Source organism: Pan troglodytes, chromosome 5, assembly GCF_028858775.2.
Source record: "Pan troglodytes isolate AG18354 chromosome 5, NHGRI_mPanTro3-v2.0_pri, whole genome shotgun sequence".
NCBI classification, from domain to species: Eukaryota; Metazoa; Chordata; class Mammalia; order Primates; family Hominidae; genus Pan; species Pan troglodytes.
The window spans coordinates 145,855,894-145,883,122 of NC_072403.2; the positions used below are offsets into that span (position 1 = coordinate 145,855,894).

At 40.2% G+C, this 27,229-nt stretch overlaps 1 protein-coding gene across 2 annotated transcripts in view; it reads right to left on the reverse strand.

Moving 5' to 3' along the window:
- Positions 1 to 672: 672 nt before the first annotated feature.
- SLC2A12 (solute carrier family 2 member 12) overlaps positions 673 to 27,229 on the reverse strand; it is a 62,126-nt gene continuing 35,569 nt past the window's right edge. The window contains exons 3-5 of one of the 2 annotated variants that reach the window (XM_527510.9): positions 17,002 to 17,124; positions 12,187 to 12,319; positions 673 to 1,494 (exon numbers count right to left, since the gene is read on the reverse strand). In XM_527510.9, coding sequence (XP_527510.2) covers positions 1,341 to 1,494; positions 12,187 to 12,319; positions 17,002 to 17,124 — 410 coding nt within the window. In that variant the 3' untranslated portion in view covers positions 673 to 1,340. Of the gene's footprint in view, positions 1,495 to 12,186; positions 12,320 to 17,001; positions 17,125 to 24,846; positions 26,460 to 27,229 lie in introns of those variants that run through there. The other variant, XM_016956321.4, reaches the window with a different exon arrangement.

Here is a 27,229-nt window from a genome sequence, read left to right on the forward strand (position 1 = left end):
GCTAAATAAAAAGGAGCTTTGGCTCTTAGGATTCTCTTTTCTTCAGGTTAATCATATTTTAAAATTCTTTTTCAAGTTAGGTTGTTCGTGCTTTTAAGTTTTTTGTGTGTCTTCCATCACTTAAATATTAGTAATTTAATATGTTATTTGGTTCAAGATTTGATTGTGGATTTTCTATCATACCCAAATTTTATTAGTAAGACCTCTTAACAAGTCTTTAAAATCAACTGGAGAAGTAAGAGAACAGTTCGTCGTTGTGTGGGTGAAACCCACGTTGCTGGTACAGGTGGCCATCATAGAAAAGAACATGAGGGAATTGTCCTGATGTCTGAATGTCATTTATTGTGTCTTCAGTTATCTGAACGTCATCGTCAATTATAGCCTGTGTACCGTAACCTGAGGTAGTGATATTCCTGAGGAGTGTGAAGAATTGCAGGACACTGTGGATTACTATACATTGTCATGAAAGCCTTACAAGGAGGCAGCTTTTCTAGGCTTGGCTTAGTAACTTCAACCTAATTGCTTAGAGATTTGGATAAATAACCTAATGGCCTGACTCCTTTTCTAATGTTTTACTAACAGCTACTTCTAAATAAATATGGTCCCAGGATTTTAAAATTGTCTTTTCTATGCATTTTTTAAAAATGGAAAAAAATGCTCATTTTTCTCAACTATTGCGGAATTATTTTAATATTTCACAATATTAACATGAAATTCATAAAAGGATATTTTGCATTAAATTATAGTTTATAGTTCATAAAATAAGCTCTATAATCTTTATACTTGTTGAATGTAACTAGGAATTACACTAAAATCCTAGCCAGGACCCTCTCCTAATCTAGATAGAATATATGGGCAGTTGTCCACACTGTGTGTTCTGGTTCTTTTTTGCGTAAGATCCAGTGCAAGTAGTGTCTTGGTAGGCAGAAACTGTACGCTCATGTCCAGACCACTTGTGTGTCTGCATAATAAAGCTGCGACTGGCCTCCATAGATACATAGCTTAAGGCAGAGGTTGATGTCTTCACTAGGACATAGTCTATTCAAAGGCTGCTCTGTGAAGAAGGTAGAAAGTATTAAACCAGCCAGTAACTTTTTTTTTTTTAACCTGATATCCTGCTCAGAAAAAGAGATCACTTAGGACCTTGTACCTCATCTACCTTTTGAGGTTCCTTCTGGGGAGGAGGGGGATTAAAGGCTGTCTTTATCATTTCAGAGTGTCTCTTCAAAACCAGTTCCATGACACTGAAAAGAGAGCACAGGAGTCGCAACTATGCATTGGTCCAAAGACACCCTCCTAAGTGTTCTGGCACTATCCACGTTCAGAAGGTGTTGAGGCCATTAGGTCTCTGGAGAAAGCTGCCTGGATTGGCCCCTACCACACAGCTTGTTACACTCCAAGAGCTGCTCCTGGGGTTTTCTTTTTTGAGGCTGTTTTGGCACTAATTCTTCTTGGTGATGACTCATAAAACAAATGTTGTTTTTCACATAGTTCCTGAAAGAGAAAGAGGCACTAATGAAAATGTCATTCTTAGTTTACATGAAAAAAATGTGTAGGCTATTATTTTTTAAACCACCCTGGGGCTTTAATGTTTTAGCTATGCAAAAATAAATACACATTTTTATTAGGAATCCTGCTGCATCATGAAATTCAGTATGCCACAGACTTTGGTCAATCTCATGCAAGGGGTAACGGTGTCTTCTCAGAATACAATCCCAGCAGTCAGCTCTGTGGGGAAGGATTCCAAGGATAGTATTACATACAGAGAACCAGTGGAGGTTTCATCCCAGACCTTATTTTTTTCCATTTCTCAAACTCCAGCAATGTGCCTATATTTATATCTCTTCTATCTTCTACGTTATCCCTTACTCCTGCATTAACAAATTTTTCTACAGGATTCTTCCCATCAGCATAAAAAGATGCTATTGTATTTTACCTTTACTAAAAATGAAGAGCTGCCTTTGAACCTCCCTTTTCAAATACCTTTTTCTGTAATTTAACCGATGATTTGAGTGGCCACAATATGTAGGTAGTATGGGTTGAGTAGATAAAGACTTCTGTTTTCAAGGAGCTTACTTAGATTTTAGAGGGGAGACGAGCTTATAACTTGAAGTAGTAAAAGTGCAAATGAGAAATAAACGGGGAAGGAGAAAAAAGGGTTTAGTTGGGTGGGAGAGGACAGACTGTATTATACAGGTGGCATCTCTCTAAAGCAGTGACGATGATCAGAAAATGGAATGAAGTTAGGGAGGGAACTCCTGCAGAGAATCCCAGAGACCTGAGAAGCTGGGGCAGGGAAACGGTTGGTATCTGGAGAGAAATCTGAGGAAGGTATTTTTTCAGGATGGGAAATACTGCAGCTTTGTGTGTGTGTGCGTGATGATAATCCCATAGGAGGGGGAAATTGATGCAGTCAGTGTACAAATGGAAGCACTGGCCTTTGCAACAAGGCAGTGTGTGTGGGCATAGATGTAGGTAGGTTAGAAGATCTTGTGGCAGGAGGACAAGGTGGTCTCAATTTATTTTCTCAGTGAACTAAAAAGCAAAATAATTAGAGTGAAGAAGTGGGAGGGGGTCCTGGAGGCTTGGGAAAAGTATTGGTGTGAAGTAATCATCTTCGAAAGTAGGAACGTCAACTCACCAGGGAAATGTGGTATATTGCAGGGTATTCCTCAAGATCTACTTGAGATTTATGTTCATAAGGTTAAAACAAGGCTGATCAGCATAGTTGTGTGTTTGATTCAGCCAGGTTTAGCTCCTTGAATGCAGGGTTAAAATAAACTAAGAGTTGACTTGGTCAGAGTTAAGGTTTGCCTGAGTGATGGAGGGAGAGAGAAGAGAGTAAAGGGAGAAGGGGAAATGCAAAGAAGTGGCCTTGGTGGGCCATGGAAAGTAGGAAGCAGGGTAAGGAAGGAAGGGAGAGCATGGGCCTCCAGGTCGTCATGGGGCTGAAGACTTGTTGAAGTGCCAGTACTTGAGGAAGTGAGCTGGAGAGATGAGTGGTTAGAGGGTGAGTGGAATGCTTGTGAATGAAGCAGTGATTGGAAATGAGTCTAGGGCGTGACCATCCTGCTTTTCTGTTCCCCTTCACAGCAAAATTGATGCAAGGAGTGGACTGTTGCTTCTTCACTTCACTTCCATTTTGTCCTCCAACCACATCAGTCAGCTTCTGTCCTCTCATTCCACTGAGCCTGTGGTTACATCTGTCTTTGTGCTTGGCCTCTCCAGTCCCACCTTCCTACAACACTTCTGGCTTTCCTCCAGCCTCACTGTTGGCTTCTTTTCAGTCCCTTTTAACACTCTCTTCTTTGCTCGGTCTCTAAGTTTGGCACAAAACTGGGCCTAGTCCCTTCTCTCTCTGTTCTCTGACCAGATAAGCTTATCTGGCTTCAGGACTTAAATACCACTTATAAGCTGATGGCCACCCACATTTGACTCTAACCCCTAGAGTCTCCAAATTTCAGACTTACGTATCCAACTGCCTACTACTAATGTGTCTATTTGATGTCTAATGGACATCTCACAATATCTCCAAATCCGAGCTCTATTCTGTCCTGAGCCCTGAAACCTAGTCCTCTCTCAGGCTTCCGCATCTCACCATCTGCCCAGTTTCTCAGCTAAAACTTGCAGTGTCATCCTGACTACTTCATTACCTTATTCTTGTATCCGTTTCATTCATGTTTTTTCATCTATTCAATGCCGAGCTTCGATTATATGCCAAGGAATTGTTCCAAGTGTTGGGAAACAACAGTGAACAAAATTCCCTGGCTTCATGGAATTTAAATATAGCAGGAAGAGATAGACAGTAGACCAAGTAAAATGTAGTGTTTCTGCTTTGGTTAAAACTGAAGGATTGGAAAGTGGGTGCAGAGTTGGCTACACAATTGGGATTTGAAATAGAGGGACAGGAAAAGTCTGATGGAGGTGAAGCAGCAAGACAGGTGGATATCTAGGATAAGAGAATTCGAGGCAGAGAAAACAAGTGCCACGATCTGGAGCCTTGAGCATGCCTGATGTGTCTGGGATGCAGCCTCTGGCCTGTGTGGCTGTGAGAGAAGAAGGGGAGATTAGCAGGCTGTGCAGGGCTGGAAGGGCATTGGAAGGCTTCTGCTCTTGCTGGAGAGCCACTGGAGGATTGGAGCAAAAGAATACCTTGATTGCATTTTAAGGGGTCATTCTGGCCACTGTGTAGAGAACTGATGGGAGGGGACAAAGGCAGAAATGGGGACCAGTAAGTGGGTATTGCAGTAATTCAGGATGGAGATCATGGTGACTCAGACCAGGGCAGCCGTGAAGGTGTTCAGGCTCTGGATATATTTTGAAGTAAGAGCCAACACAACTTCCTGATAGACTGAATGTGGAGTATGTGAGAAAGAGGAAAGACTCCAAAGTTTGTGGCCAAAGTAGTAGGATAACATTGACATCAACTGAGGTGGGTAAGGCAGTGAGTAGAATAGGTTTGAGAACATCACAGGTTCAATTTAGGGCATGTGAGGTATTAGGTATCTGTTAGACATTTGGAAAGACATGTAGAGTAAGCAGTTGAATAAACAAGCCTTGAATTCTAGAGAGATAGCTAGAGACATAAATTTCAGACCCTGGCATATCAATGAGATAAAAACTATAAAACTGGCTGGACGCGGTGGCTCACGCCTGTAATCCCAGCACTTCAGGAGGCCTAGGTGGGTGGATCACGAGGTCAGGAGATCGAGACCATCCTGGCTAACATGGTGAAACCCCGTCTCTACTAAAAATACAAAAAAATTAGCCAGGCGTGGTGGCGGGCACCTGTAGTCCCAGCTACTCGGGAGGCTGAGGCAGGAGAATGGCGTGAACCTGGGAGGCAGAGCTTGCATTGAGCCGAGATGGCACTCCAACCTGGGTGACAGAGCGAGACTCCATCTCAAACAAACAAAAAAGAAACTAACATTGACTGAGATCAACTGGCTGGTGAGGGTGATAGAGAAGTGGTCAGGGGACTAAGCCCCAGGGCACACCAACTTTAAGAGAGGAAGCAGAGGAATAGAGACCCATAGGTAAGAGATAACCAGGGGACGGGTCGCAGAAGGATGTGAGGCAAGCATTTCAGGAAGGACTATCCCCAGCCAAACGCACTATCTCCAGTCAAATGCTGGGGATAATCTAAGATGAGGAGTGAGAATTGACCACAGAGTTAACCAACATGGAGGTAATTGGGATGTTAAAAAGCAATTTCAGGAGCGGAGTGGCCATAACGGTCTCACTGGAGCAGCTTCGTGAGAATGGGAAGAGCAGAAGCACAAGTGATGACAGCGAATATAGACAACGCTTTAGAAAAACTTGGCTATAAATAGTACCCAAGAAATAGGGCAAAAGCTGGAGAGAAAAGTGGCACAAAAAGACCTTTTGTTTTGTTTTGTTTTGTTTTTAAAAAGATGGAGAAAGAATCACAGCAGGTTTCTGTGCTGATGAGGAGTAGGTAAAGATGCAGATGATGCAGCAGTGAGCTGGGAGAATTGCTGGAGAATGTGCCGGAGAAGGGAGAGAGGAGAGAGGGTGTGAAGGGGGCTCTCATAGGAAGGACTGCATTCCTACATAGGCCCTGGAGGAATGGTTGTGTATGTGGAAGGGGTGGAAGTTTCCCCCTGATTATGTCCATTTTCTCAGTGAAGTCAGAAGCAAGGCCATCAGTGAGAAATGAGGAAATGAGGAGGTTTCCGGAGAGAAAGTGATCTGGAACATGTGTCTAGGAGAGAAGCAAAGTTAATTGACTAGGGATATGTGTGATTGCCACATGTGATTGAAGGCCACTTAAGGTCCGTGGTCATGATGGAAAAAGAGACCCAGCACTAGAATCGCATGCTTTCCCAGCCTCCTTCAGCTGGATGGCTGCAGACACTTACTATGGCACACTTTAAAGTGTAAATCAGATCATGTCACTGCCCTGCTTAAAATCCTTCAGTAGCTTCCACTGCAATTAGAATGAAACCAAACTCTTCACTCAGCCTGCAAAGCCCTGCACACTAGTCTCTACCTACTTCCTAACTCATTGTCAAAGATTACAGCCTTCTTTCCATTTCTGGAACAAGTCAAGTGTGTTTCTGACTTAGCCTTTGCACTATCTGTTTTTTCTGCCTGGATTTACTCCTCTATCTTCCAAGGTTGGCTCTTTATTACCCAGGTTTTATCTTAAATGTTACCTCTCAGAATAGCCTTCTCAGATCCGCCCAGTTGAAAGTAGTCCTTTAGTCACTTACTGTCTAATCAGTATACTGGAAATCTCATGGTGATTGTACTCGCTGATAATGTTATTGTAGAACCTAGATCAGTGCCTGGCACATAGTAGATGCTCGATAAATATTTGTTGAATAAATGAATTGGATGGATGGATGAATGAAGAAATGGCCACATCAAATTAACTGCTAAAAGTGAAAAGTAAGTTTGCCTCAGAACTGAAATATTTACAAAACATTAACTTGTTTGCTTTCTCCATTTGTGCCCACTTAAGCTGGGGGGAAAAGTAAATCACAGCTGAAACAGCAAATATGGCAAACATTACATCCCATTTTGAGTTTGTAGCTTGCAAGGCAGAAGTTCAAAATAAAATATTTTCAAATTACATTATTGCAGAAATCTTTTCTGACCTCTCAGCTGAGTCACTGTTTATTTTATAAGAAACTTAACATCCTTGGAAGAATATTTGTTTTTTCAGCTTTTTAGAAATAGGGGTAGAACCCAGCTCCAAATGTAGAGGAAAATGCTAAGCAATGCGTAGTATCATGTTTGAAGTTAACTTGATATTGTAGTTTCCTTTCTTAGAAATAGACATTGGGATTTCTACATCAGGACTGTTACCTTGGTGACAAAAGTTGATTCATTGTTTTATTAACTTGTAAATTCATGAAGGCTCTCTTAACTCAGCAGTGTCCTTCCTCATTCTTCAAGTTCACCTCAGCTTCTGTGCACAAGCAGGTTCCATGGGCTTTCTACCACCTCGCATTTCCTTAACTAATTTGATAACTTACTGTATTTTTTTGTCTCTGACATTTCTCTGTTGGAAACCTTGTTTAACGTATACCCTTTAGATACTTTGGTCAATTTACATAAGCCAGGCTGCTCACATTGTCATTTTAAAAGCTTTTGCCAACCTGTTGGTTCAGCTCAGAAAAGCCTCTGGCTCACTAGTATTGCATGAATAGAAGTTAACCAGGAGGCAAAGGCGGGCAGATCACGAGGTCAGGAGATCGAGACAATCCTGGCTAACACGGTGAAACCCCGTCTCTACTAAAAATACAAAAAAAAAAAAAAAAAAAAAAAAAAAGCCGGGCGTGGCAGCAGGCGCCTGGAATCCCAGCTACTTGGGAGGCTGAGGCAGGAGAATGGTGTTAACCTGGGAGGCGGAGCTTACAGTGAGCTGAGCTCATGTCACTGCACTCCAGCCTAGGGGCAACAGAGCGAGACTCCATCTCAAAAAAAAGTTAACCTACTATGTGACACAGCAATCTTATTACTGAGTATATACCCAAAGGAAAATGAATCATTTTACCAAAAGGACACATGAACCCATACGTTCATTGCATCACTATTCATAATAGCAAACATGTGGAATCAACCCAGGTGTCCATGAGCAGTGGATTGGATAAAGAAAATGTGGTATATATACACCGTGGAATACTACACAGCCGTCAAAAAGAACGAAATCATTTGTAGCAATACAGATGGAGCTGGAGGCCATTTTCTTAAGTGAACTAATGTAGAAACAGAAAAGCAAGTACTGTTTGTTCTCACTTATAAGTGGGAGCTAAACATTGGGTACTCATGGACATAAAGAGGCAAAAATAGACACTGAGACGACTGGAGAGGAGAGAGATGGAGGTGGGCAAGGGCTAGAAAACTACCTGTTGGGTACTATGTTCACTACCTGGGTGACAGAGTCATTCATACTCCAAACCTCAGCATCATGCAGTAAACCTTTGTAACAAACCTGCACATGTAGCCTCTGATTCTAAAATAAATGTTGAAAAAAAAATTCTAAAAGCACCTTTTCCTTTTTGTCCTCAGTACTGGGCTTCCTCATGGTTTATAGCTAGTAGGGATTACTACTGCTGTAATGACTTTAAAATGTAAAATTGTTTTGCCATCTCATCTTTCATAATTGCCTTTATTTTTGTTCTTCATTACAAACCTTGCAGTTCTCCTATAGTCTGTTTAGAGGTCAACAGTACCTTTGGCTTTTGGTCCTCTCCTAATTTGCAATTTATAACTTTCTTGGAGAGGGTCTGGATTTAAGTTTGAGTAACTGCATGACTCAAAAGTAACAGAAATGTGATTCTTTCAAAAACATTTCCTAAGTCAGAATTTTAATAATTTAGACAGATTCTTTCCCCACCCCAAATTCTGAATTAATAAGTTCTGTTGGGTTTTAGATACCCACATCATATGTTCTTAAGGAATATCTTATTCTGGAAGCCTACTAGAAAGAAAGATTAGATTTTCTTAAGTTCTGTCATTGAATTTTCATTTGGTTTGCAATTTGATACAATCTGACAACCCTATATGAAAAAAAGGATTTGAAAGTCCTTAATCTTATACAGAACATTCTGCTTTCAAGTTTGACTTTTTTAAGAGAGTACAACGGGTTGTGATAGTAAGGGAGGCCTATATAGTTTCATTCAATTAATTAATTGCTACTTTCTCCCTGCCTCAATTTTTCAGTTATTTTTGTTCACAATAATTCACAAAATTTTACTTTCTGTGTGTGTGTGCTTTTGAGACAGGGTCTCACTCTGTCACCCAGGCTGAATGCAGTGGTGCAATCACAGCTCACTGCAGCCTCGACTTCCCAGGCTCAGATGATCCTCCTACCTCAGCTTCCTGAGTGGCTGGGACTACAGGCGCAAGCCACCATGCCCAGCTAATATTTTGTGTTTTTGGTAGAGATGGGGTTTCGCCATGTTTTCAGGCTGGTCTCAAACTCCTGGTTTCAAGCGTTCTGCCTGCCCTGTCCTCCCAGAGTGCTGGGATTACAGAGGTGAGCCACTACACCCAGCCACAAAATGTTTAAAGGAATTTTGCTCCCTGAGTTAGTAGATGAGTAGTTCAAAGGTGCATATACACAAAGTGGATTTACCATGAAGCCAACAAAACAAGTTATAAAATTGAACAGTGGATACTTTTTAATCATCTACCAGAAATCAATATTAAGCTAGGTAGGCATTGTAGGAGTTACATAAGAAAGATAATGGACAGAGCATTCCTGGAAACTAAAACTTTATTAATTAACAAGATGAAACCACAAGAGTTCTAGCCAACGCAGTATAGAAGTAAAGAGGGCTAGAAGATATTGAAAATCTAGGACAAAGGATTACTCTCCAGGGCTAGAGCTACTCAGGGCTTCGAGGATGAGTACTTGAGTTGGGTCTGAAAGCATAAGGATGTAGAGCTGAATCTTCAAAGTTAGTTAAAATGTAGGAACAGAAGGAGAAATCAGGAGATTAGAGCCGTGAGCTAGGAGGCCCTCCAGGAAAGAAGATTGTTTCACATGAGCTAAAAGAACTTCAAGAAAGAGTAGGTGTGATAGATTAAATGTGATCAGAAATTCTTTGCCCTTCATCTCATCAAGAGGTTAGGTCTCTTTCTTCACCTGTTGTATCTGGGCTGGCCTCAGGACTTGTGCTGACAATAGAAAGTGGTCAAAGTGATGTGTGTCTTCCTGATGTAAACCTCAGAGAGACTTGCAGCTTCTTTCTGCCTTCACTACCTTGGAAAGTTGCCCTGAGTTTGACATGTGAGGAAGCCACTTTGCCTCCTCAAGGATGAGAAGCCACTGGGGAGGACTGAAGCTCCCCATTGACAGCCAGCACCTACTGCCACCTATGTGATCAAGTCCCATGTGATTGTGGGCCCTCCTGCCCAGGGAGACATGTGAGTGAGCCCAGGCAAAACAAGCAGAGGCACCACCCAGCCAAACCAAAGAATCATGGGAAATAGTTGTTTTCAGCTGCAACATTTGGGATGCTTTGTTATGCAGCAATGGATAATTGATGTGAAACAGGCATAAGGAAGGATGAGAAATGGAGGAGTACCAATAGATTTGGAAGTCATCGGTGTCCTGGCATCTCAGTTATGGAAAAACCTGAATCCATGAGGAATGTTGCCAGTTTACAGGTGGATACATTGGCTTATCAAAGTCTGAGGCCATTGATTATTTAAATCGTGTTTGTAATTGATAGCCTTATTCAGAGTCTAATGCTCACCGAGAAATCCAATCATTTTAACCTCCACTTGGATAGAGCCAGGCAATGCGTTAGTTAGTCCAAGGATATAGCCAGCCTTCCTCACAATTTTATTTCCCATTGTAAATGAATCATTTTCATTTTATTTTTTTGAAAACAGGGCCTCATCTGTATCAAAAAAAATTAGCCTTATAATTTGATATTTACCTTAAGCTTAAACTGGGAGAATTTTTTTCTGCTTTTTCTAAAGTAAAATATTTTAAAATTTAGACCATCTAAAAGTGTATAAAGCACAAAGTGAAAATTTTCCACAATCCTACTTACTATACCCCCAATAAGCCAGGATTAATGGTTAGTTCAATATAAATACACATGCACACATATACCTACTAACAATTCACCTATCAGGTTTATTCTTCCTTCAAGTAAAAGCTGAAGAATCGCTATGCCCACAATATCTGTAATCATACATTTTTCTCTACTGTTTTCAAAGTATTTTTAAAAGAAAATCACAAATTGTGAAAATGTAGTTTCCTCCCATTATATTAAAACCCAACAATAAGTATCCCTGCATTTCTAAATGGAATGATGTAATCCTAGGAAGAGTAACAAGTTCTGCTTCATTCTTAGCCCCTATGTCTCACCTCTTCCCCCAGGACATGGTTTTGGCAATTAGAGCTACTAAGAAAGGAAAGGGAATTTTCTGCCACTCACTTCTAAATTAAATGTTTCACTTCTAAGTTAAATTGTTTAAACAATCTCTCCTGGTGAAATTTTTTAAACCAGTTTTCTAAAAGCCTATTCATACAAGAAACTTATCTTTCTTAAAATTACCTTAAATGTGCAATATTTAGAACAACGGTAGATGGTTAAGCCTGAGAGTTTTTCTGCTAATCTTAGCCTTAGCAAGTGTTTAGGGCACAGAGAAGGAGCTATAAGTCTGATAGAGATGGAAAGGCTGAGACCCAAGTTCCTAGCCCGGTGTGAACATGGTATATCTACATTTCCAGGACCCACCCCAAACCCCAAACAAAGAAAACCTGTTGGGGGGAGCTAGAGAGGCGGAAGAAGTTCTGAGATGGTTACTGAGTAGAGCTTTAAAATGTTCACCCGTTGGTTGGGGACTGGGTGGGGGAAGCATTGGGGGGTGGTGAGGGATAAAAGACTACAAATTGAGTTCAATGTATACTGCTCCGGTGATGGGTGCACCAAAATCTCACGATCGCCACTAAAGAACTTACTCTGTAACCAAATATCACCTGTTCCCCAAAAACCTACGGAAATAAACTGTTTTTTAAATGAGATAGTTTTAATCAGTAGCACAGAAGATTCACATCCTCTGTACAACAAAATTAGTTTCAGGAAAAAATCAAGTAAAACAACAATAATAACAGTTTCTTTTTCAGAAAAGAAATGCAGACAGTGAAAATATTAAACTTTGTTCTAGTAAAAATTATTACATTACGAAAAAGGAAAATATGGTTTAATGCTTTTTAATTACAATGATGTATTTTTGTTTTTGTTTCGTATAAAAGGAAAAAACTTGTAACCTTGTACGTACATATTGGTTGGTCATAGTAATGAATAATAGCATTACAGTTTGATGATAATTATAAAAGGCTAACATGTTAAAAAACATTCCAATTGTAAAGGTTTTATTCAAATTCAGTACAATATTTCATTGATAAGTGAAAATTCGCACTTGCCAATCAAATACATTCACTTTGTAGTTTGAAAAAAAAAAAAAGCTTCATTCATTGGGAAGAAATGGTTATTCTTCCTTAGCTGAATCACCCAAATTAAAGACAAAGCAGGGAAATTGGAATTATGCACTGAGACATAGTGTTACGCTAAAGGGAATGTCCTAATCTAATAATATCTAATAATTTCAGATATTATTCCTTTGCTGTATATAAAAGCTGCACTTTTGACCAAAGAGTATTGTTCAGAAACCAATGCATGTAATACTTACACTTTTGCTAGCTCCATTGATATTTGTTCCAAAGAGCACCCCTTTGTCTCAGGTATAAACATAACAACAAAAAGCAGGGATGCTAGACTCATGATCGTATATATAAAGCACACCCATGGCAGGCCAATAAGATCTATAAAGGACAAAAGAAATTGATTAGAAATGTGTTTTGTGTAGCTTTGATCCCATTTGTGAACAGCCACTTAGGGCATACATAACACCATATGTATTTTCAAACATGCCAGCAGTATCCAGGAAAATAGAAATCGCAAATTTAAAATGTAGCCAGCTCTGAAGGTGTTACTTTTACAGACTACCTTAGTTTTCTCTGTTGAAGTAAATAGCAGTCTTGTAACTATCACAATTTACACCCAATGTCATCTTCTTGGTGAGCATGTCTTTCTGTTTCAAAATGGCAAAGTGTCTTTATTAATATAAAAAAGCACATGCAAAAAAGGAACCTCAAATAACATGGAAACATATGACGTAGAAGGTAAAATCTCTCTTCTCCCCCTCCACAGTTCCCCTCTTGGGAATCGCCATGGTAGCAGTTTAGTTTCTGTTCGGTGGACAATTTTTTCCCCCTCTTGCTATCATTCCCAATGGTGGACATTTTTAATGACATTTGTACAGATGGATTTTTCTTGGAATGAGCTCACCCTTCTTTGCTCTGATGTGAATAAATCATTTCATGCTGGCAATATTTCATCATTTTTAATAGCTTGCAGTGTATTTGTAATGTTTCTTCCTGGGTTCAGAGAAAAAAGTGATCATGGATCCAGTAAAAGCCATCAACTTGCCAAGATGCATCACAAGAAGCAGGATCCTCAAGATTCTGATGACTCTCATCTGCAAACCTAGTTTTTCCTCTGACCACTTCCAGCCAAAGATACAGTCCCTTTGTAGTCACGGACCAAGTCAAGGCACATTCAGTGGTGAGCAGTGGCCCCCACAATGCACTTGAGTCTGCCATTTGCATTGTGGCGGCCCCTGACTCAGCAGCAGAATGTCTAGTGTGGCAAGGAGTAGTCAACTACGAACAACAAGATTTTACAAATAGCCTTTAACAGCTGCAGCCACAAACCACAGTTGGTCAGGCAGGAAAACTGACTGAGCACTTGTGTACTGAGGCACTGTTTGTAAATGCAGCATGAAAGAATCGAAGCATAGTAACTACTTGTCAGTGAGTTGTGCTGAGGTTGGGAGAAGCAGGAAGGAGGAACCGCACTGCAGTTCTTTTGGCAATTTTAATTAAACTCCTGTCTCTCTCTGCTTTTCTAGCTGGCACAGGGTATTGCCCAACTGATTGCTTAATAAAGTCCTTGTAGAATTGGGTCTCCTTCCTTCTCTGAAGCTTAAAACCAGAATATAGAAATTGTCAAAACCCTAAAGGCTGTCTCATCAAATTGTCCCCAGTTTTGTTTGAGCACTTTGAGTAACAGGAAGCTCACCATTTCACGAAGCCTCTTACTGCCCTGTGAAATAGTTGCATCTGCTAAAAAGTTATTCCTTGCTTAGATCCCAAATCTGCCTTTCAGAGGCTGTGCTTTGTCCTGTGGAAGGACACACATTGAATCAGCTCTCCCCACCCCTTCTCCATGACAGCCATTCAAATATTTGAATGCACCTCAGCCCTTCTCTGAGAATCCCCTTGTCCAAGTCAAACATCCTGAACTCTTCAACCATTCTTCCCACAGCATAGGTTACTGCCCTCGCCATTCAGGTTGCCCTCCTTCAGTGAACACACTGCAATTTTTAAATGGCCCTCTCGAGATATTTTACTCAGAGCTGAATGCAATACTACAATTGTGTCACGATCACTGCAGAGTACATTTGTCTATCTGGAACAGTCTGCTTGTATTGATACAGCTGAAATTGCATAAAAAATGTTGGTATTTAAGGGCTTGCTGCCAAGTAGAACCTCACATCTTTTAGATCCCTGTATCCCACACTTGGAAAATTTATTTTTGAAAATAAGTAGGAAATGTCAAGCATTCCAATTAAATGTCATCTAAAGGTTTTAGATCATTCTAGGCTTTTTGTTTTTAAGTGGATCTGTTTTCCTAACATTTGTTCTAAAAGCCCATACAGAACTTCTAAAGCTTCACTAGCTCCTCCAGTGTATTAGCTGTAGCCCTCCCAGAGATGTGTGTCATCTTTTCCATCCCTCATCAATTCCATTTTTTCTTTTATATTTCTCTTTCTCCACATCAAATAGCAGATGGAGGGTGTGTGTGTGTTGAGTACGTGTGTGCACATGTGAAGGTGGAGGGCATGTGTTTATGTGTGTGATCTGAGTAGGACCAGTTTCTTTGTTTCCTTTAATCTTGAGCTATTTCACAAAAGGTAGGATAGGAACATTTGAAAATTTTATATAAAAACCCAAACCACGCTTAAATAGTAACCCCAAAGGTTAATTTCCAAAAGTGGATATACTAAATATATATGTATCTATGTGTGTGTATATGTGTATATATGTGTTTATATATATGCATGTTTTTCAGCAAACATCCATTTTTGAAAATTGTATCTAGAAAGACAATATATATGAAATGAAGAAATTAGGTTATTTGTTTCATAGAATTTCCCACAGTCTGGATTTTCTTGATTGTAGTCATGCTGCATGTTCCTCATCTATATATGAAATAAAGAGAAACCGACTCATTGGTCAGTTTTCGTGGATACTGGGGAACTGCCACATTATTTTGAAAACTAGAAAATAAAGAGAAAGTTTCAAGCACGTATTTTACCTTTCTTATATGATCCACACTTCAGGATAGCCAAATAGCTAATGAGAAGAAATTTCTCTTTAGAGAGGTATTTCAGATAAAAATGGAGAAGGAATGATATAATGAGTAGGTCTGGGAAATGATCATCAAAGGAGGCCGACAATGACAAACAGCGAGACAACCAGACCTCATGTGCCTCCTGTTGGCAGTTCACACGGCAGCAGCTGCCACAGAGTTCACCAACAAATGACATGTAAATCTCCTCAAGCCTCTATCTTTTTTTTTTTTTAATAAATTTAGGCTTTATTTATTTATTTTAGCTCTATCATTCTTTGTAATCCCCAAAGGGTTTCCCTTCTTACTTTCTTCATGTTTACAAGTTGGAGCTAGGAAAACAAGGTGAATGCTTCTGTTTCTGATTTGATCCCTAATATTGGGTTATTTTATTATAATATATAAATCTAATTTGTGGTTCCTTTAGATAGGGCTGCTGAATGGAACACACAAACAGCCATTTTTTGTTTTGCTTGTAACATTTTTTTATGCCTTGCCTTATTTCCGACATAGGGATCCTCAAATTTTCTATACAATGCAGTTGAATTTCAGGCTTCAGTGGAAGTAACAATGAGCCTGACCTTATTATAGAATCTCCCTGCCAGGCACAGTGGCTTACGCCTGTAATCCCAGCACTTCGGGAGGCTGAAGCAGGTGGATCACGAGGTCAGGAGTTCGAGACCAGCCTGAGTCAACAAAGTGAAACCCCATCTCTACTAAAAATACAAAAAAATTAGCCAGGCTTGGTGGTGCGCACCTGTAGTCCCAGCTACTTGGGAGGCTGAGGTAAGAGAATCACTTGAACCTGGGAGATGGAGGTTGTGGTGAGCCGAGATCACACCACTGCACTCCAGCCTGGGCAAGAGAGTGAGACTCTGTCTTAAAAAAAAAAAAAAAAAAAAGAATCTCCCTTCTGCTGCTCTCTATCCTTAAATTTGATGAGATCCCTTTTGAAAATAAAAGTTTGTTATTATTACAAGCAATTCTGCCTGACACCTAAACATGACTTTTGTTATTGTGGATTGGTTTCTCTTTCTCCTCAAGCCTCTATCTAAATCTAATAGCAATTTACAAGAAACATAAAAGACAGAGAGGAGGGCTAGGCGTGGTGGCTCATGCCTGTAATCCCAGCACTTTGGGAAGCTGAGGTGTGTGGATCACTTGGGGTCAGGAGTTTAAGACCAGTCTGGCCAACATGGTGGAATCCCTGTCTCTACTAAAAATACAAAAATTAGCTGGGTGTGATGCTGTGTGCCTGTAATCCCAGCTGCTCCAGAGGCTGAGGCAAGAGAATCATTTCAACCCAGGGGCCGGAGGTTACAGTGAGCCGAGATCATGCCTCATGCCACTGCACTCCAGCCTGGGCAACAGAGAGAGACTGTCGGAAAAAAACAGAAAAAAAAAACAAAAAAAAAAAAAACAGAGAAACAGAGAGGAGCACGTGACATGACTATAATCAACAAAATTCAGACTGGAAAATTCTATGAAATAAATCATTTGTTTTTTAATAGATTTTTAATTTCTTAAAAATATAAGGTATAGTGGGGATGAGGAGATGGAGGAGATGGAGACAAAACCTACAAATTATGACATATTTCAGTGACTTGTAAGTTATGTATTTGGGTCATGATTCAAATCATGTATAAAAAACAATTATAAGACAATTAGAACGTGAACACAGACTAGGTGTTTGATACTAAGGGATGATTATATCTTTAAGTGTGATAATGACATTGTAGTTATATATTTTTGAATGTCTTTTAAAGGTCTATGCTGAAATTTTACAGAAAAAACAACATTGCATATGGGATGTGACTCAAAATAATTGGATAGGGGAAGAGCAGGTGGGGTTATAAATAGATTTACATTCAAAACTGTGTAAATTGGGTCACGGTCACTTCAGGGTCATGGCTGTTCTCCTTCTAAGTGTGTTTGAAAATTTCCACAAAAAAATGGTCTTTAGGTGGGTGTGATTCCCTAACATTTGTCCTACGAGGACCAAAGACATTAGAGGAAAACAAAGACTTCTTACCGGTTACAGTCAAAAATGTCAGCGAGATGAGGAGATTGATGCCCCAGTTCATGCTAGAAGTTAAAGCCATGGCTCGTCCTCTGATCCCACCAGGAAAGATCTCGCTGAGCACTAGCCAGGGCACTAGAAGAAAGGGAAGAGTGGGTGGCGGACAGCACATTTAGCAAAAACCCATTGAATCTGAGTGCCAGCACCCTGATCTCTCCCTGCCCTCGTCCTGCCGGGATTTGTGGTTGGGAAGCAGGGCCATTTCCTACCTCAGCAGAACAGGACAGTAAAGGGACGTGCTGCCTCCTCACCTCCAGCCAAGGAAGAAAGGATTCACAGAAACATTAGGAGAGCTGGGCCATGGTCCCCACGCATAGGGTGAGGGGCATGAGGTGCTGGTATCTGACACAGGCCCAAGAAATGCAAACCGCAGGGGCAGAGGTGGGGGCCACATGCCTGGCAGCAACAAGAGAGCCAGCTCTGGACATCTGCCAAGCACAGAAGCCTCAGTGCCAGAGCCCAGGTGTACCTGCTGTAGGACTGGGCTGTTTCCTCAGCTCTCTCCCCCTGACCTTGGAGGAGTCAGAAATCACAGCTAATGAGTGGGTAGGAAATGGAGCCAGGTGGGCATGAGGAAGCCGGCTACTCTCCCTTCTCCGACTTGGGCATCCTGGCCTGAAGCAAGCTGGATGGAGAGAAGTTCTAAATTAAATAGAGCTCCAAGATTTGATTATTGTACCAGACTAAACATTTGAATTTCTAGAAGGAGAGTCTTATTGGCACCAAAACTCATCAGAGGACTTTTTATTATCTGAGAGTGACAGGGAACATTATGGGGCTTGCCTGATGGGATCAGATGGGGCAGTAAAGGAGCAAATTAACTTGTCTTCTGCTCACAGCCTATCAAACCCAGTTTGCCTAATAAAAAACAGCCAGGAGTTCTTACTGTGGGCTTTTACAAACATTTTTACAACCTCATCTCATTTGATCCTCACAAACCCCTACAAGGTGGGAACTATTACGATACCTCTTTTATCAAAGAGGAAACTGAGGCTTGGAAGAGTTAACTTGCCAAGGTCACAGAGCACGTAAGTGACAAACGTGGCATTATCCCTAGTAGTCTCTGGAATTCATGCTTTTTTATCATTGTGCTTTCTCGATAGTGACTCAATAAATATTTATTAATTAATAAATACATGTCAAGTGTAAGCATCTTTGATTCAGTGGAAAGAAGGCCTTTGGCCCCGCCCCAGCTCAGGCTCACTGTTGGCTGATTCACTGTGTTTCAGAAGACCAGCTCTGATTTATCAAGCAATTACATAATTTTATCCCAGAAGAGGGGATGGGAAGAAGAAACTAGAAGCCAGGGAGAGGCCGCTCTGGCCAGCAACCACCTGGGCTGCCTATGCCAGAATCCAGCAGTCAGCCATGCCTCTAACTTAAAATTTGCCTCTCCTGACAAGATTATGCCCTGTAGAAAAAACATCTGCTGGGTGTAAATTTGCTGCTTTAAAAGAAGAAAAAACTAAATTGGATTGCAGAAGACTGGAAAAAATCTATTTTTTTCTTATATTCTCCAAGTGAATCTATACAGGGTTACCTTTCATGCATGGAAGATAATTATAATAAAAAGTAGTGTAATTATTATTGTTGTTCTTATTAATGGGGAATTCAAAACTAGGAAACCGCATGTCTGCCACACTCTCACCTCACCTGTCTTCCCCTGCCCCTCTCCATGCTAAAAGACCTTCACTATATTCTTGCAGATTATATCGTTGGTGGAATCGCTTTACTTTTAATGAGACCAGTCTAGTGCTCAGGTAACCCTGTCTTGAGCTTTGCAAGACTGAAGATCCAGCTCTGAGTAGACTGATATCTGCATAATTCTGGTGAAGCCTTTGTAATGAAGACCTGTCCTTGGACAAATGCAAGATAAAATTATATAAATCCGATTTTGAAGCTAAATAATATATGCCACGGACCAACCTCCCTATACCCTTTCCTGGCATGGGTATTCGATGCTGGCCAGGTGAAGCTGAGGGTCCCTACAACCATTTGCTTTAATAGCCATGAGGAGGAAGTGGGGTAAAGGGCACTCTCATTTTCTTTTAGTAGAGGAGATAGCTCAGAGTTTCTTGTTCCAGCTTCCATCTTCACCTCATCACCTTTCAAACCTCCTTCTTCCCCTCCCCATCTTTCATCATGGCGGCCTTGATTATTTAGTAAGGTTTGGGGAGAATCATTGCTGGGCTCATCAGAACCACCTTGGCCTCAAATGAAAATGAGTTGATCCTACTGTGATAGAAAGTGGACCTCGCCAACAAGAAGATGGGACAGTTGCACAAAACACCAGTTGTATGTGCTCAGTCTGAACTGCCAGGGGCTTGTCTAGAAAAACTCGAGATCCACATTGCAAGCCTGTCCTAGATATTCATTCAATATAGCAGCTAAGCCAAGTCCTCCAGTAGTTTCACCAGTCAGTGAGCAGTGAGTTGAATATTGAAAAAGAGGCTTCCCTCAGTCTCTGTTCGAAAGGAAACTTGTCAAGCAAGCCCTACACCTGATGCTTCCAAAAATAACTGTATTGTTGCTGAAAGAGTCTACTTCTTTTTTGATTGAATGAAGGAATTAAAGAATTGATGGCTTGGTTTATCTAATATTGACAAACTGGATGTCACAAAAATTGACAAATGTTTTGACAATTTGACAAGGATGGCTCAACCTCCCAATGTGGAGCCTGTCAAGTTAAAAATAAGAATATTGAGCCTGTAATCCCAGCACTTTGGGAGGCTGAGGTGAGAGGATTGCTTGAGCTCAGTAGTTACACACCAGCCTGCGCAACATAGCGAAACCTTGTCTCTACTTAAAATAATAAATAAAATAAAATAAAATAAAATAAAATAAGCCAGGTGTGGTGGCACATGCCCGTAGTCCCAACTACTTGGGAGGCTGAGGCAGGAGGATCACATGAGCCCAGGAGATCAAGGCTGCCCTGAGCTATGATCATACCACTGCACTCTAGCCTGAGCAACAGAGTGAGACCTTGTCCCTCACCCCAATAAAGAGAGAATATTATTTAAACAATGATTCCAGATTGTAAAATCACAGGTTTTCAGCTCCAGAGAGAGGGAAATACAAATCTGAAAGTATCATGTGCAGCAAGATAGACTCACTGAAAGGGTCAGAGTCTTTCCATGGCTGACCTAGAAGCAAGACAGTGCCAGAATCTCACCAACCTTGATGTTCTCTGGAAAGATGCTTTCAATACCTAAAGCAGAAGCAGTGGAGAAACTCAGTTTCAGTTCATAAGTAAGGACTGAAACTCTTATTCATTCATAAGAGGTATGAATCATTACATGGGGATTTGATGTGTTTATGTTTATAATAACAGGTGGGAGTTTTCTTAAAACCACTAATTCCTTTTCCCAATGAGATGGCCCAATTTCTCCCCAAGGAAAATTAAATTATTGCCACAGGGGAGGGCTCCCTTTCACTACCACAGCAAAAAAGTAGTGGCTCTCTCTGGGAATCTTCTTTATTCCCTACCCCGATGACAGGCCAAAAGGGGATGCACATTGTCCTATTTGCGCATCAGGAATCCACAGAGCACTCGTAACAGAGACACAGTGAACTCTTCTACAGTGAGCGCAGCCACTGGAGTTCAGCAGGCACTAAAATTATTCTCCTTGACTCCTATTACTCCACTTTCAATCCCATCGTTTGAGGACCGCCTCAGCAATTCGTACTCTTACAAATGTCAGGGTCTGCACGAATCTTGAAGGTCTTGTCTATGTTGCAATAATGGAGGAAGTTTTGGACTTGTGGGGGGGCGGAGATGTGGTGATTGTTTACAGATATGAAACTCATATTTCACATGGTATTAAATCATCAAGGCTGCCTATCAGAACTTGCCTGATCCAGATGAAATCCACAGACAGCGTGCTTATGGCTACACAGAGTGTCATAAAAAGATCATGAAGGGCAAGTTCGTTGAAGTCTCTCTGTCTCCGGTTGAGGACATGGACTTGGATTCATAGGGGTATTCAATGGAAATGTCAGCCCTGACACTTGTGTGTTTCCCCCTCCTACCTATTTCAGGTTCCTGCCCCAGTTTTTCCCACAGAAACTGTCATTTAACCTTCTATGCCTTCAGATTTAAATTCTACAGCTCTCCAGGCACACTTTCTGTTTGGCTTGAGTCCTTCCTAAACCACCTGGCATGCTAGCGCAGGGTTTGAAAGGCTCACAGAGGTCTTGAAAGTCTTGCCAGAGAACTCCTAACAATTTGGAGGAAGCTCTACACTCAGACTGCAGAGTTTTCAACGACTTGATTTGCAAAGGAGCCATGCCCTATACTTTGTAGGAGTGAAAAATCCTTGGTTTTTATTGCCTTTGTAAGCGGCACACCTACCTCTCTGACTGTAAAGGAGTAATTCAAATGTGAATTTGAGAGGGACTGTGCCCATCCCTTCCAACCAGATGTTTAAATTCTGGCCTCATAAGTTGCCTAAGTGGAAAAATTGGGTTCTTTAAAAATAAGTATACGACCAGGTGTGATGGTTCACTCCTGTAATCCTAGCACTTTGGGAGGTCGAGGCAGGTGGATTGCTTGAGCCCAGGAGTTTGAGACCAGCCTGGACAATGTGGTGAAACCTCGTCTCTATAAAAAAATACAAAAATTAGCCAGGTGTGGTGATGTGTGCCTGTAGTCTCAGCTACCCAGGAGGCTGAGGCAGGAAGATTGAGGCTGCAGTGAGTGATCTTTGAATTTTAAAATCAAATTAAAAATATGATCTTAAATTGAAATTTCTTTTTATTTACTCTAAGAGCTTCCAAGAGTTTTTCTGAATTAAGTTATTAACAGGAGATCGAGGCTGCAGTGAGCTATGATCACGCCACTGCACTACAGCCCAAGTGTCAGAGTGAGACCCTGTCTCAAAAAAATAAATAAATAAAATAAAAATAGGCCAGGGGCAGTGGCTTATTCCTGTAATTCCAGCACTTTGGGAGCCCGAGGTGGGCAGATCACCTAAGCTCAGGAGTTTGAGACCAGCCTGGCCAGCATTGTGAAACCTCATCTCTACTAAAAATACAAAAAATTAGACAAGCGTGGTAGACAAGCCTGTAGTCCCAGCTACCTGGGAAGCTAAGGCAGGAGAATTGCTTGAGCCCAGGAGGTGGAAGTTGCAGTGAGCCGAGATCACACCACGGCACTCCAGCCTGGGAGACAGAGCTAGGCTGTCTCCCCCAAAATAAATAAATAATAAATAAATAAACCCCACTGTAGCATAGCATCCCCAACATTGGCAGTGATGTGGTTGCTTTAATTTCTTGTTCTTTTTTGTATTCTCAGTCTCCCTGAGTCATATCCACTCATGGCCTTTTGTAAAAGAAATACTTTTTCAAGAATATTATCTTGGATTACTTAAATTACAAACTAAAAAACGCAATTAAATAAAGGCTCAATGTTCTCTAATCTTTCTATCCTAAAGATTTCTAGTCAAAACCAACTGAAATGATTTTTCAAAAAAATATACTAAGGGAAATTGGACTAAATGGAATAAGCCTCAATAATGAATGCTGGAGTTAAAAATGGAACTCTTTTGTGAGCAGGCACCAATTGGGGATAAGAGAGAACTATGGCAGTAGTCTTCAAACTCTCTTGCTTGTGTGGCCTGGAATTTTAATAACTATTTTCTTTAATTTATAAGCCAACAGCTAACATTTTTTCACCATAAATTTAAATAATAGCAAAGGATGCAATTTATATTGTATTTAAATTCTAACATTTAAAGTAGAATAGTTATATTACTCTTTTAAATGTTTCCTGTGGAACTCAAATACCATACCTATTTGATAGCCATTGTCATCCATTTAAAAAATTTAGGAACAGGCCAGTGCAGTGGCCCACTCCTACAATTCCATTGCTTTGGGAGGCTGAGGAAGGAGGATCCCTTGAGGCCAGAAGTTTGGGAAAAGCCTGGGCAACATAACTAGACTCTGTCTCTACAAAAAATTTTAAAAAATATAGCCGGGAATGGTGGTGCATGCCTGTAGTCCTAGCTACTCAGGAGGCATAGGCAGGACGATGGCTTGAACCCAGAAGTTTGAAGATGCAGTGAGCTATGATCAATCACACCATTACACTCCAGCCTAGGCAACAGAGCAAGACCCTGTCTCTTAGAAAGTAAATAAATAAATAGTATAAGAACAAGGTATTTAATAGAAAGTTTACATTGTTTCTTTTTCACTTGAACTTAGTATTTTACTCTACTGTACTGCAATTTTAAGCTGGAAAGTCTTTTATTGATCATCCCATCATACATCTCTCAAAAAAACTATGACCTTAGGCCGGGCATGGTGGCTCATGCCTGTAATCCTAGCTACTTGGGAGACTGAGGCACAAGAATTGCTTGAACCCGGGAGGTGGAGGTGGAGGTGGAGGTTGCATCATTGCACTCCAGCCTGGGTGACAAGAGTGAAATTCTGTCTCAAACAATAATATTAATAATAATAATAATGTTTTAAAATATGACTTTAAATTGAAATTTTTTTATTTACTCTAAGAGCTTCTAAGAATCTGTCTGAATTAAGCTATTAGCATAATAATTACTATAAATGGATCAAAATTATAGAAATATCTTACATATTTTAGAAATGATTGTTAAACAGGAAAAATGAAAATATATTGGAAATACCTCTCAATGAGATGGATGGGGAGTTTTTTTCTTTATTTGGTATCTGTGGTTGAATGTCACTTATTTCTAGAATAACATGATACATTTCTACTTTTTAAATGGATGAAAATTATTGTTCTCAAGATTAATTAAAATATGGGGAGTTGAAAAAATTTTGTAATAGCAATGTCACTTAATTCTTTAAGTAACAGAAGTTATTTGTAATAATATAGTGCTGATAACTTGATTAGATGATCCTTTATTTTTTGTTGAAAGCAAATTATTGGAAATAGCTTGACTTATAAAATGATGATTATCTAGGCTTTAGACTCATTTTTGAACAGCTACACCAACATTTCCAGTTGTCTTTTTGACTAGCATTCTTAGGTTTTTACAATTTTGAACATGTATCAAAATAATATTTCTGGTAGTAACAAGTGTGCTTTCTTTTAAGTGGGAGAACAGTTATAACTGGGGAGATGGGGAAGGAGAAATATCAAGAAACAGATTTTTTTGAACCTGAATCTCTGGAAATTGATTTGCTTTGAATTATCATGGAAGGAGTGTGCTTCAGAAAGTAAACTCCCTAGAGCAGTGGTCCCCAACCTTTTTGGCACCAGGGACTGGTTTCGTGGAAGACAATTTTTCCACAGACGGAGGGCAGGGGGTATGGTTTCGGGATGATTCAAGTACATGACGTTTATCATTAGATTCTCATAAGGAGCATGCAACCTACATCCCTCGCATGGGCAGTTCACACTAGGGTTTGCCCACCTATGAGACCCTAATGCTGCAGCTGATTAGACAGGAGGTAGAGCTCAGCTTCACTTGCTCACCCATAGCTCACCTCCTGCTGTGCAGCCGGGTTCCTAACAGGCCACAGACCTGTACTGGTCCAGTCCATGGTCCAGGAGTTGGGAACCCCTACCCCGGAGCCTGCATACCCCAATTTGCAGACCACTGAACTAAAAGTTCAAAATGCCAAGCCAAAAAGGAAGGAGCTGCAAGAAATTAGTCTTTTCTAGTTTGTACTACAACTTGAATGTCATGGCTTCGGAGATCATATTTGATGTTGTACATTTTTCATTATTGATACTTTAATTAGGAATGTATTATAGTTTTAAATGTTGCAAATTATCCTTGAAAAATCCTTAACACTGAGTCATGGAAAACAGTAAAGTAACACGTGAATACTTGTGTTTATTAAGATAGTATTAAAACCTTAGCCTGACACTTTAACATCTTTTACAGTCCAATATTTATCATTTTCAAGGTCATAGAACTGTAATTGGAGTATAGACTGAGAGATAAGTTAAACACTGACGTATTATGTGAGCAGTTGCCCATGGTGACAGGACTGATGGTGTCATTTTGCTGTACTTCTTGCTGTGGTTATGCTACAAAAATGTAGTTTTAAACTCTAGTTCTATTAGATACTGCTGCTGCATCATCTAACTCCGAGGGGAAAACAGAATTTAATTAGCTAAGTGCACCTAGTTCTTTAAGTTTTTCCTGGTTGTTTGGATGCAAAGTTAATACAGAACCACATGGATGCTGTTTTCCATATAATAATTCACCATTCCCATCACTCTAAATGACCTTTGACTTAATTAGTTGAGAAAAAGGAACAGTGTTTGTGTAAATATTGGTGATAACTGAAATTTAAGATTTAAAGGGAAAAACAAGATTTGAAAGATCTTAAAGGTAGATGCACAACATAAACTCACATGACTATTATTGTATAATGGCTACATTTAATAATAAAACTCTCCTGTTAACACTTTTACACTGTTGGAAACATGTGGGGGATGGGGACCAACACACACACTGGGGCCTGTCGAAGGAGTGTGTGGGGGGAGGGAGAGCATCAGGGAGAATAGCAAATGGATGCTGGGCTTAATACCTAGGTGGTGGGTTGATCTGTGCAGCAAACGACCATGGCACACGTTTACCTATGTAACAAACCTCCACATCCTGCACATGTACCCCTGAACTTAAAAGTTGGAAATAAATATATATTTAAAAAATAAATAACCCTCTCCTGTTCAAAAAATAACAATGTCTGAAATTGCCTTTTCTCTGAAGATATGTAATTATCCCATAAGAATGGTGGAAGAGGAAGATGAGCAGAGAAAAAGCCTTTGACTGTGGTGGTTCTGCGTGTTAGGGACCTGGAGCCTTGGAGGAAATCTGAAGAATACCAGAATCTTTTTTGAAACACCTGTGCTTCTGCAATGTCAGCCTCTTTGCCTTAAACCCAGTAGGTCTTGAAATGAAGCCACTAGGTAAACTTCCAAATTAGAACCTGCTGCTCCACATCCTTGGAGCTGTCATAATCTTTAGCTGTGCAAATATCCAATGAACAAAATTTTTAAGAGCCAGAGTTATTTGTTTAAATCTAAGTTTAAATTTTACGACAGATGACTCATGCTTCCAACATTGATACCCACCCTCCAATAGGCTGGTTCAGCTCCATAAAACCAAACAGAGAAAAAAGCTAGGCTCTATGGTCTTTGAGTTTTTCAAAATTCTAGTTTGTTGTTTTGAATAGAAAAAAAGACATTTGAGTTTTAGGATATTTGGGTTGGGAGCCAGTTCTCCGTAGGTCTCTCACATTTCTTCATGTCTTATGGGAAAAGGCACTGACTGTCTTTGCTCTAGGCTGTCTTTCCAAGGCTGTTTGTGTAATAGCCTTGTTGTAGGCTGCATAATAAATAGTCTTGGAGATAGAGATAGTGTCACCCTCTGGAGCAGAGGGCAAGTTTGTTGACTGTCCGATAAAGATAACATCTCCTAGAAAAAATAACAAAAGAATAAATAAATAAATAAATAAATAAATAAATAAGATAATGTCTCCATCCAGGGAAGACCGGGTAGCTTACTCTCTATTATGAAAAATGTGGGTTTGCTAGGCTGGGGTGTTCCCTCAAAAAAAAAAATTATGTGCAGGTGTCATCTGGCCCCCTTCATGTTGACCTGTACTGGGGCTAGGAGAACCTGGGCAAGTGTTGATATTCTGGCTATTGCTTTGCTATAGATAATAAACTGCCCTTTGTCTCTGACCAAGGAATCTTGTGTTTTTTGTCAACATCATTAAACTGTGACAGGTTAACTTGTTGATATTCTAGCTATTGCTTTGCTATGGATAATAAACTGCCCTTTGTCTCTGACCAAGGAGTCTTGTGTTTTTTGTCAACATCATTAAACTGTGACAAGCTAACTTGTTAGCTTGCAAGTGGGGTAAAATCTCAGCCCCTTATAGTTATCAACAGTTTGATTACTTGTGGCTATGGTATGATTTTTCTACAAAGATCTTTTAGTACTATTATCAACTTTAGATTGCCCATTCACATCTGAGAGATTTAATGTGATTCTTAAGGCTGAGATAATCTATTGAAATATTTCTATAACCTCTAATGTTTAATTAGGTAAGCAAAAACACTTCCCTCCCAAATTCCAGGTTTAGATTGTCACATATTTCTCTTAGGAAAACCATGAAGGAATTTCCTCCAATCTTTTTGGTAAAGAGTCAAGTTTAAATACATTCAATTACATGAAACCAA